The sequence below is a fragment of the Poromitra crassiceps genome (assembly GCF_964638095.1).
Source record: "Poromitra crassiceps genome assembly, chromosome: 18".
NCBI classification, from domain to species: Eukaryota; Metazoa; Chordata; class Actinopteri; order Beryciformes; family Melamphaidae; genus Poromitra; species Poromitra crassiceps.
In genome coordinates, this window is record NC_139636.1 from 1,301,050 (window position 1) to 1,313,523 (window position 12,474).

Here is a 12,474-nt window from a genome sequence, read left to right on the forward strand (position 1 = left end):
GTAAGATATCTGAGGTTATATTCGAATAAACACTGAAGTGTGCAAGATGTAAAACACAACCACCTTGCTAAGAATTAATTGCATAATCCATGTCTTGCCCCGATGAAGATCTTGTGGCTATAATTGTTTTGTAATTATTTCCTCTTTACTTTGAAATTGGGTATACAGGTCAAGAGTTTACTTTTTTCTCTCTTGAATCTTTCAGTCTTAGAGCTACTATCTACTATCTCAGTTTTCCTTGAGCAAAAAACAAACAAACCTAATTCAACCACTCCTAGTCTCCTCCCCATCCACATCTCCTATTGATGATTCAAATGGATTTAATGGGTGGAATTGTCATGGGATCAGAGTTTTTACTTGGTCACTCTATTTCAAGAAAAAGCCGGGTGTTCATGATATTTTATACATGTCTGCCTCTGCTTTCTTCTCCTCTTGACGCCATCTCCAAATTTAAGCAGTAGGAGTCGGAGTAAAAAACCCAGTTGCCCCCCCCCCCCCCCCCCCCCCCCCCCCCCCCCCACCGGTTATATCTAGAAATCTTTCGGCACATCAGAAAATGTGTTTGATGTAAAAAAAATAAATAAAAAAATTGCAGTTCCCATTCAAACTTAGCTAATTGGATCTGTCCTTCCCAGATTCTTCGAGCTGTTTGAGAAGTGCGGAGGCTACAAGTCAGGGAAAGTAAAACTGAAGAAGCCCAAACAGCTACAGGTCAGTGAAGACTTCACTTGATTTCAATCTCTGTCTCTTGTTCCATTGACATTAGATGTGCCAATACCGTGGAGAGATTTCAGTGGCGTTTCAAGGCATATTTAAACAGGCCTTTAGTAATGTTGCTTGTATTGTCACTGTATCTTTTTATGTTTTCACTTGTGAAGCGCTTACTGTACTGTATGTGTGTTTCTTGTATTTTACCGTCTGTCTCAGTAATAGTTGTTTTTAACTTCCGAAGCTCTTTGTGACACTCATCTTGAAAGGTGCTATACATATAAAGTTGTACTTATTTCTTTCTCACACTCTACCGTTGTCCGTTTCAAATTATGTAAACGTCACTGCACACCAGAGGAGGTTTTTCCAGTGAGGCATAGGAGGATGGTCCTCCTCTATTAGATTGGGGATTTTATATAAAAAAATATATATATTAAAAAAATATATTTTTTATTTTTATTTTTATATTTTTCATTTTTCATATTTTTTTTAATAATAAAATATCAATCAAATGTGTTTTTTCTTATGTGCAGACGCTCATTTTTTCATTCATTATATAGCTCCATGCAGACGAGTCACTCTGGCCCTGGTCCCAGCATGGGGGAGGGGATTAAAAAAACACCCGCCCTGTGGGCTTGATTTATTTGGTAATTTATCTAATGAAAAAATAAGATTGGTTGAAAAAGACTTGTAATTCACAGAAAACAGTGAGAGTGATGTGTTTTCCAACGAATCAGATTGAGGAGGAGGGGAGCTCTCCCTTAGCCCGTGAAACCAGGTGAAACCCTAATTGGTTGTTGTTTGATAGATAGATTGCTTGACATTGATTGACATTCTGTATTGTCCAATGCTGATGAATACGTCTGAAAATCGGCAACGTTGTTCCACTGCCTGGTCTGTGGTCTCTCACGCTGAATCAAGGAGGTGAAATCCACTGCTTGACCTGACAGGAAGGATTTACTGAGACAGTAGCAGCATATCATATTTCCCTCTTATTTTTATTTACTTTTTTATCAATCAGTAAGTGTTCACAAGCCAGACAGTCGTTGATATTGGATTACCACCAAAACGAGTTTCGAGTTGCGGGGAGACGAGCTGCGCGATACGGGCTTTTTGCAATGTCAGAAAACTGGAATATTTGCAACGTCTCGACTGCAGCGTTTCCCCTACAGACAGCACGGATATTCAAGTAAGTCAATTGATTTCAAGTTATCCGAACCTTCTATTAAATTCGGCGTGGAAATGGTTCACCGAGCAGCGCTATTTTTGTCGTATTGAAGTTTTATCCTGTAATTTCTTATACTAAAACCCGCAAACTTTAAATTCACCCATTTTTTAACTGAATTTGGCCTGTAAATCGATAGCTGACAGCGGGCTCAATTTTAAAGCTTGAGTGGTGATCTTTATATCATATGAAAGTAGAAGAAATAAGGAATCGATTGGGATGAAGCATGTCAACCTAGGATGTCGGGAAGGGGGGGTAAATAACGCTCCAAAGTTGATAACTAAATGAGTAGTGCAGCACTGTTCACAGGAAGACACACTCTCGTTCCAGATGCAATTAAGTGTAATTTAACGCTATTTGACAACAGTTTCGGCCATAGACTTTGTCAAGTATCATACAAACAGTGCAAGACAGCCATTATAAAGACAGGTTAGCTGATTGAATGGACAACACCTGTCTTGTGAAAGCACACCTGAGTGTGAGACATCATAGGATGAATCAAAACATTGATGTCACAGGTAGGCTGTATACCATAATATATCATGAATCTATGTGAATAAATAGATTTATATAAATAGTAATCACAGCCTAATGCATAGAGATAAATCCTGAAACCTTCTCGCAACAGTTCTAGCCTAAGCCAGTGGTTTTCAAAGTGGGGTCCCCAGCAAAAAGGGGGGATAATCTATTTTCACTATAATTCCATGCCATCCATAAGTAACACAATCTAAGATAGTGTAGAAGTGAGTAACTAGGCTAATTATAACCATAACAGCACAAATAATTGACAAAAATCTCGAAATAAATATACAGTATTTACTCTGAGAAATGAAATAATGAGAAAAGGAACAATTATTGATGGTTAAAACTGAATAATGACATCACAACAGTCTAATCCTAATGCTAATTTAAAATGAGATTTGGGCGTTTTGGGCAAAAACTGCTTGTGGGTGAGAGTATCAGCAGCAGAGCACACGTCATATTTTCCCTGGGACCGCCTCAGGTGCCAGGTGCTGTTCCGTCCTGTAGTCCTCTCACTGGGTGCTAATGCAATGCTCCTCACTGGGTGGAAAGCTAAGAGGCTTGACAGCATGGGAAACATGGCAAATACACACACACACATGCGCGCGCGCGCACACGTGAAAAAAAAAAGCCTTCGGTCGCCGCACTAGCTTCCTCCCCTGTTTCCAAGCTCACCAGCCACCACTGCTGCACACATACTTCCATGTGTCTTTCACATTGGTACCACCATGTTAAGCAATACATCCACTAGTGGGCAGTAGAGAGACAAATGTGTGAGTGTGTGTGTGGTCCCGCTCCATTTCATCCGTATCCGTAAACTTTCAGAAAACGTGCCGAATTACACATGAAATGAAGGCAGAGTACGGACAAAAAGCTCCCTCTGTATGCGTATCCGTATTTAACATTACGCATAATTGGGCCTTTATACACATCTTTTGGTTCATTATGCCTCATTCCTGTTGAGAACAATGAACGATTTCAGACTGGATGTATAAATTCTCACGTATAATGTATATTGCCCTTCATAAGTACTTTGAAGGGCATCAAACATCATTGGGTCGCTGTCTAAATAGTTATACTTTGCTGTCTAAATGCACATACTGTAAACAGTGAAAACATTCTGTTAGTCTTTCAAAGGGGAAAACAAAACGATCTTTCTCACTCTTTTCCAATGTGTATAGGTCTAGTGTCTCACATAGTATCCAGTCAGTGTAGGAAACTCCCATTTTTGAGTATGGATAATAACATGAACTTCAATGAAATCACAAGGCTAAGGCAGCTTAACTTACACTGCATGTTCCCAGGAAGTTCTGGATATTGCTCGTCTGCTGCTGGTGGAACTGGGCCAGCACACTGACTGTGAGATTGAAGAGAAGAAATCTAAACTGGAGCAACTCAAGACTGTCCTGGAGATGTGAGTGTGCACGCGCGCACGCAAACGCACACACACACACACACACACACACACACACTCAATCATCGTCGTCATGTTATCTCTCCGTGCCATCATCCGTCGTCGGTAATCGTCCACTCTTGTCTGCGATGCAAAACTAGCTTCACATTTCAACACTCCACAAAGGATCTGACATCTTTCTTATATGATTACCTTGGAAGCCCTCCCTCCCTCCTGTGTCTCTAACTCTTTTTCTGTATCTTTTCTTGCCCCCCTCTTTTACTCTCACCCAACTCCCCCTCCGTTCTCTCCCAAAGGGAATCCAGCTTGAATGATACGCGGTACGCACCTTCCTCTCCCTCACCCTCCTTCTTACTTACTCTACCTAGACTGTGTGTACAAAATATTAGGAACACCTGCTCTGTCTGTTAAATAGACCAACCATCGTTTGAGTCTAGGTCAGGAGTCTTCAACCTTTTTCAGCCCAAGGACCCCTTGGTTGAAGAGCAGGGACCCCCTACGATTAAAAATAAACTAAACTTGTGTTGCATTTTAAATGTGGCCTATAATAACAATTAAAATCCAGTGCACACCAGGGGCCAGTTGCACCAAGTGGTCTTAACGACTGGTCTTAAGCTACGCCGGTCGTAACTTTACGACCTAACAGCTACGCCGGTTGTAAGCCTTTTTCTGACTAAGACCGGTCGTAAATATTACGCCTGGTCAGGAGGAGGCGTAAGGTGCCTGAGATCTCCGTGGTAGTCTATCAGCGGAGACCTGCTATGATTGAGTCCTCACCGTCCTCATCGTCGTAAAGTCGCCTTCGAAGCATGACGTTCGATTATAACGAACTAGTTGTGTGGCTTAGCCTTCCCAAATGTTGAGGGTCGTTTTTTAGAATTTAATACATAGAATTGGGAACGCTACATTCAATTTCATTCAGACTGTCTGGCACTCAATCGCCGCCATTTTCCCCCGGAGCGAGGGAGGGTGGGAGGAGGGAGGGTGTAGTGATGCACATACAGTAGGGGCTGATAGAGCGTAGTGGCACAGTGACGCTCCAAGCAGGTCGCGAGGCACATTTTTGTGCCGATCAGGGGGCATTCCCCGGAAATTCACATGGACGCGCATCGTTAAGACCAGACGTAAGCCCTGTTGGTGCAACAGGCGTAAATCCACTCTAAAGACTGGTCTTAACTAAGACCGACGTAGGAGTTACGACCAGGCATAGTTAAGACCACTTGGTGCAACTGGCCCCAGGATATCAGGATTGACACCTCTTCATTAATAGATTAAAGCAAGGAGCGAACAATGTGTTTCACATATTGTTTCATCAGATTGGCTTTGTAAATCATTTTTGTCGTTTACTCTATTATTTTCCCTCTAAAATACACTTTTAAAATGCTCACAGACTAGGCTACTGACAAAAATTGGTGTACCTCTGCGGGCCCGGGCCCCCCCTGTTGAAGACCACTGGTCTAGATGAAAGTAGTGGGTTTTAATGAGATTTTAACATGGAGAAGAGTAGCTGAATGGCTGAAGACGGGCTAAGAAGATGATTCAAACATGGGTTATGTAAAATGGGGATATACTGTAAGTCAATATTTGGAAGGTATTGCTAATGTTTTGTACACTGAGTTTTATCATTACTATTAACATCCATTTTTAATGAAAATGGCTTCTTTTTTTGCCATAACACTGTGGTCACATACACAGAGTCACACAGCTCTAATGCTGATAGTATGTGTGCATAGCTGTTACTTTGTTACAGTGTGTGCATAGCTGTTACTTTGTTACAGTGTGTGCCGTGTTACTTTGTTACAGTGTGTGCCGTGTTACTTTGTTACAGTGTGTGCCGTGTTACTTTGTTACAGTGTGTGCCGTGTTACTTTGTTACAGTGTGTGCCGTGTTACTTTGTTACAGTGTGTGCCGTGTTACTTTGTCTGCATGTCATCCTGACCACATGTCACACAATCTCTGTCCTCCTCCTCTCACCTTCCCCTTGAGAGAAACCCCTCCAGTCCTCCTTCTCCCTGACTACCGGTACATTTTCCCTTTGGGGATAGCGATGGGACCCGATACTGATGTAATTCACGGATCGGACATCGGACTGACATCGCAGATCCATGTGCCGATCTAGATTCCATTCATAGCTTGCGCTGGACCATGAACCCAATTTAACACATTCACTGCCAACAGTTTTTTTTTTACTGTGTTTTTCTGCTAGTATTTTGTGAACACAAAATATCTCAAAAGAACTAATAGAATGTGTGCTTTCTCTGTTTAAAAGAGTTAGTTTGTAGAGTTAGTAGTTATGTAGGCATTAGCAGTTGAATACAGCATGGTTTCAGCGTCTGAAAATTTAAGCTGAGATAAATGGCTTTTTGTGAAATTCGATAGAACAGTCACTTTAACCATTTATTTTTGGCATCAGTAAGACGTCAGACATCTAAACAATAGTTTTGAACAGTAATTTCCTCCATAACAGCAGGAAACCCCCCTCTCCTTCAAACTCCTCCCTCCGTGTGTGTTCTCCTCCTCCCTCCGTGGCTGCAGCCTGTGTCACAAGCGAGTTTCTGCTGTCTGTGCTGCCTGGCTGCCCCTCGTCGGGCGAGTCTGGATGGGCTCGCTCGTTTCTTGGGGTTTTGGTTGAGAGCTTTGATGAAGCTTTTGCGATTCTGGTCTTATTTATGCTGCGTGTTTCAAAGTGTGTTGCACCCATAATCTATTATGCAAATTTGCAATCCCCCACCGCCAGCTCCCAGCGCGAAAGCGAAAGCGTTTTCGCCAATCCATTTTCATGAGAATGGCTTCCTCACGCGGCTGTTTTTTCTTGGCTTTCTCTCGTCTGGAGAGCACTGTCGCCACTTAGTGGGTCGGTAAAATAGATTATACACATTCAATACCTCCCATATTTTTATAGGAGATGTAAAAGCGTTAGATCGACGTCCCACCGTCAAAATTTTTTTTTTTTTTTTTGGACGAGATATCTCGTCCACGGCAATCAACCGTTGGTTTCTGCTTGACGAGATATCTCGTCCACGGCAGTGAACGTGTTAACATAGCATGAGACAGTGCTACTAAGTAGTAGTATTCAGCTAGGATTAGCAGTTGGCTAACTCAACATCATGTCCTTAGGCTTAGTTTGGAGATATTTTAGTCTTCAGTTCAATGAACGTTACATACTGTAAAGGTGTCCGCGTTTGCTTTCTCTCTCTCTCCGGCGACATCAGCTGTTTCTGTCAGGCATTGATGCTAGCGCCAGCTGCTAGCCGTTAGCAACAGGTCACTGCTAACAGAAGTCTCGAGAGACACACACACACACACATGCTTTTCACCAAAATAAATGTTACACGGCAATGTGGGGGTGGCAATTGAGTAGCCTGTTGAGCTAAGCCGTGTAATAATAACACAGATTGGCTGCCTGGCACTCAGCCATATTTATCTCGACGCGGGGTCCATCATCATGTGGCTCAGCCGTCCGATCAGCTGCCTGCCACATTACAGAACTATGTGGACATTAGCCTGCGGGATGTGCTACATTCTTACTATAGAACACGGGACAACTGGACACTCTTTTGTGTGTGTGTGTGTGTGTGTGTGTGTGTGTGTGTATGACCTTAAGCATCACAGGAGGGTTAGCATAAGTATCAGGTTTCACCCTTCACAGACAAAAGCCTGCCATGAGCCAAAGTATGGTCTAGCCCAGAATATTGGCTCACACACACACTGAAAATGTACTTGGCGAACAATCGTAGCTACCTATATGTAGCGTACCTGCAAAGCACTGACTGAGTGACTGAATGATTGTCAAACCTCCTGCCATCTGTGTGCTCTATTTGGTTGTGTGCAACCTGAGTCTCTTGAGTGCGTTGGACTAGTGTGTCAGATTTGGAAAAAAGTTGCTGCCTTGTTCCACTCTGCTTTTAGGTTTTTGTTGGAATTGAGTATGGAACGTATGTCAAATTCAAGTAGGGGTGCACCGATATAAACATTTTGGCCGATACGATAACCAATATTTACCGATGTCGATATGATCTATATAAAAACAAGTTTTTTATGATAATCACATTTTGTACATACTGATGTCTTTCTTTATTTTCCAAACATCTGGAAAAGCCCATAAATCTGAGATTTATCACGTAGTTTTTCTCTCAATATGAACATTTTGGCTGATGCCGTTAACCAATATTAACATTGCTAACATTGGACCGATGCATCGGCCGATATGATTGCCGATATATCGTGCATCCCTAGATTCAATGTCCTGTCAGATGTGTGTTTTGTGAAATGTGTTATTTAATATTGAAGCAGCAAAGTTAATGCAAAGGGGATAAATGCCATTCTTCTCTGTGTGTGTGTGTGTGTGTGTGTGTGTGTGTGTGTGTGTGTGTGTGTGTGTGTGTGTGTGTGTGTGTGTGTGTGTGTGTGTGTGTCTGCTCCCGGCAGGTACGGTCATTTCTCAGGTATCAACAGGAAAGTTCAGCTGACCTACCTTCCCAACGGCCAACCCAAAGCCTCCAGTGGAGAGGAAGGTACAAATGCAGTACACACAGAGCAAACGATATGAAGAGTGTTTGTGTGTGTGTGTGTGTGGGGGGGGGGGGGATCAACATCATCATGTTTGGAAGGGAAAAGGGCTTTATAATTGTAAGAGTTATGACATTGCTGTTCAGGTCACTTTGATTATGACAGCACAGATGATGTCACAATGCATGAGTAGAGAGGGATTTATGACATCACTGATGATGATGGCCCTCCAATTATAGTAGTGCTCGGGAGGGCTGATCTCACAATGCCTATGTCAGTTATGCCCAATGTCACTTTCGTGACCTGAAGCAAATTGTCTCGGCTGCTGCATGGCCTCGCCTCGCCCTTCAGTTATATTATAGTAGAGAAAGGGTTATGACATCGCTGATGATGTCACTATTGATTTATGACATCCAGTGTTGGGCAAGTTACTTTCAAAATGTAATATACTACATATTACTAGTTACTTTCATTTGAAGGTAATAAGTTACTTTACAATATTACTGTCTGTGTAGAGTAACTCGTTACTTATTACACTACTTTTGCATTACTTTCACCAAAACAACAGCAGCAGCAGAATGACATCGCTGCCCCAGAACCATCCCGATAACTAATGTCAACCGCCTTGAAGTCAGTGTAAATGGTCCAAAATTCTAAATGTTATTCTTTCCCTTTGTTATTGTCATCTATAGTGGTTATTTGAATAAATACAGACAGTTTGATTAGGAAATTATTGTATCTTTATTTAAATATGTGCTTTGATTTTAAAATGTTTAACTCAATTTGTAACTTTAGTTACTTGACAAAGTAACTGGTATAATACTACTCAAATCCTACAGGTAATAAGATATATTACTGAGTTACTGCTAAAAGTAATATATTACATGTAATATGTTACTTTTGTAATGCGTTACACCCCCAACACTGATGACATCACAAATGTCACAATGCATGAGTAGAGAGGCAGTTGGGCAATCTGCCCTCCAATATAGTAGAGAAACATAGACAGACGACACAGACGACTTTTCGTGACCAAAATCGTGACGTGACAGACAGACAGACACCGCCCACCCACCTAGGCAATTTTACTTATGATGATTATGATGATGATGATGATGATATAGATAATACATCGGTAGCCAAACTGCAGCAGGATAGAGACAAAGAAAAAAAAAAGAAAATCTATAATTGTGATATGAAAATATACCAATCTTTCCCCCTACACACACACTTTTTAGATTACTGATAAAAATACGGTAACAAAGTGAGTGCATCTTGAAGGTATGTTTCTACCTGTTCCTCAGACTCCCAGAAGGAGGGTCCATCACTGCTGCTGGTGCTGAAGTGGGGAGGGGAGCTAACCCCGGCAGGCCGGGTCCAGGCAGAGGAGCTGGGCAGGGCCTTCCGCTGCATGTACCCCGGAGGTCAAGGTACTCACCTGAGAGATACACACACACATGCACGGGCGCACACACACACATACACACGTGCAAATACATGTACAGTACGTCATTTATTGCCTCACTTTATCAGGGTTCCCGTAGCCCTGATGTAAAATTCCATGACTTTTGATATAAGTGTTGTAGTGAGTCCATGACCTAAACATTTGCATCCTCGTTTGTTGATTTTTTTTATATACGTGAGTATATAAAAAATCAACAATAAAGTGCAATAAATATATGGATTTCTTTTTGTAAAATACATTCTGGTATTTCACAGTTGTAAAATTCCCTGAGAACTGATTGAATTCCCTGAATGTCTCTGTCTGGAATAATATGGAGGAATTTCTCTTAATAATCACAAACATAATCTCAGTGATAATGTGTAATTATCCCTTACCAAGCTGTTATTAACTCAGTGATAATGTGTAATTATCCCTTACCAAGCTGTTATTAACTCAGTGATAATGTGTAATTATCCCTTACCAAGCTGTTATTAACTCAGTGATAATGTCTAATGATCCATTACCAAGCTGTTATTCACTCAGTGATAATGTGTAATTATCCATTACCAAGCTGTTATTAACTCAGTGATAATGTCTAATGATCCATTACCAAGCTGTTATTAACTCAGTGATAATGTCTAATGATCCAATACCAAGCTGTTATTAACTCAGTGATAATGTCTAATGATCCAATACCAAGCTGTTATTAACTCAGTGATAATGTCTAATGATCCATTACCAAGCTGTTATTAACTCAGTGATAATGTCTAATGATCCAATACCAAGCTGTTATTAACTCAGTGATAATGTCTAATGATCCATTACCAAGCTGTTATTAACTCAGTGATAATGTCTAATGATCCAATACCAAGCTGTTATTAACTCAGTGATAATGTGTAATGATCCATTACCAAGCTGTTATTAACTCAGTGATAATGTCTAATGATCCATTACCAAGCTGTTATTAACTCAGTGATAATGTCTAATGATCCATTACCAAGCTGTTATTCACTCAGTGATAATGTCTAATGATCCAATACCAAGCTGTTATTAACTCAGTGATAATGTCTAATGATCCATTACCAAGCTGTTATTAACTCAGTGATAATGTCTAATGATCCAATACCAAGCTGTTATTCACTCAGTGATAATGTCTAATGATCCCTTACCAAGCTGTTATTCACTCAGTGATAATGTCTAATGATCCATTACCAAGCTGTTATTCACTCAGTGATAATGTCTAATGATCCATTACCAAGCTGTTATTAACTCAGTGATAATGTCTAATGATCCATTACCAAGCTGTTATTAACTCAGTGATAATGTGTAATGATCCATTACCAAGCTGTTATTAACTCAGTGATAATGTCTAATGATCCATTACCAAGCTGTTATTAACTCAGTGATAATGTCTAATGATCCAATACCAAGCTGTTATTAACTCAGTGATAATGTCTAATGATCCATTACCAAGCTGTTATTAACTCAGTGATAATGTGTAATGATCCATTACCAAGCTGTTATTCACTCAGTGATAATGTCTAATGATCCAATACCAAGCTGTTATTAACTCAGTGATAATGTCTAATGATCCATTACCAAGCTGTTATTAACTCAGTGATAATGTCTAATGATCCCTTACCAAGCTGTTATTCACTCAGTGATAATGTCTAATGATCCAATACCAAGCTGTTATTAACTCAGTGATAATGTGTAATGATCCATTACCAAGCTGTTATTCACTCAGTGATAATGTCTAATGATCCATTACCAAGCTGTTATTAACTCAGTGATAATGTCTAATGATCCAATACCAAGCTGTTATTAACTCAGTGATAATGTCTAATGATCCATTACCAAGCTGTTATTAACTCAGTGATAATGTCTAATGATCCATTACCAAGCTGTTATTAACTCAGTGATAATGTCTAATGATCCATTACCAAGCTGTTATTAACTCAGTGATAATGTCTAATGATCCATTACCAAGCTGTTATTAACTCAGTGATAATGTCTAATGATCCATTACCAAGCTGTTATTAACTCAGTGATAATGTCTAATGATCCAATACCAAGCTGTTATTAACTCAGTGATAATGTCTAATGATCCATTACCAAGCTGTTATTAACTCAGTGATAATGTCTAATGATCCATTACCAAGCTGTTATTAACTCAGTGATAATGTCTAATGATCCATTACCAAGCTGTTATTCACTCAGTGATAATGTCTGTCTAATGATCCATTACCAAGCTGTTATTAACTCAGTGATAATGTCTAATGATCCATTACCAAGCTGTTATTAACTCAGTGATAATGTCTAATGATCCATTACCAAGCTGTTATTAACTCAGTGATAATGTCTAATGATCCATTACCAAGCTGTTATTAACTCAGTGATAATGTCTAACGATCCAATACCAAGCTGTTATTCACTCAGTGATAATGTCTAATGATCCCTTACCAAGCTGTTATTCACTCAGTGATAATGTCTAATGATCCATTACCAAGCTGTTATTCACTCAGTGATAATGTCTAATGATCCATTACCAAGCTGTTATTAACTCAGTGATAATGTCTAATGACCCATTACCAAGCTGTTATTCACTCAGTGATAATGTCTAATGATCCATTACCAAGCTGTTATTAACT

The 12,474-nt window shown here is 40.2% G+C and overlaps 1 protein-coding gene across 5 annotated transcripts in view; it reads left to right on the forward strand.

The window, feature by feature from the left end:
- ppip5k1b (diphosphoinositol pentakisphosphate kinase 1b) overlaps positions 1-12,474 on the forward strand; it is a 112,385-nt gene that overhangs the window by 48,179 nt on the left and 51,732 nt on the right. For all 5 annotated transcript variants that reach the window (XM_083655008.1, XM_083655010.1, XM_083655011.1 and 2 more), the window contains exons 11-14: positions 636-711; positions 3,760-3,869; positions 8,299-8,384; positions 9,684-9,809. In XM_083655008.1, the coding sequence (XP_083511134.1) occupies positions 636-711; positions 3,760-3,869; positions 8,299-8,384; positions 9,684-9,809 (398 nt within the window). The remainder of the gene's footprint in view (positions 1-635; positions 712-3,759; positions 3,870-8,298; positions 8,385-9,683; positions 9,810-12,474) is intronic.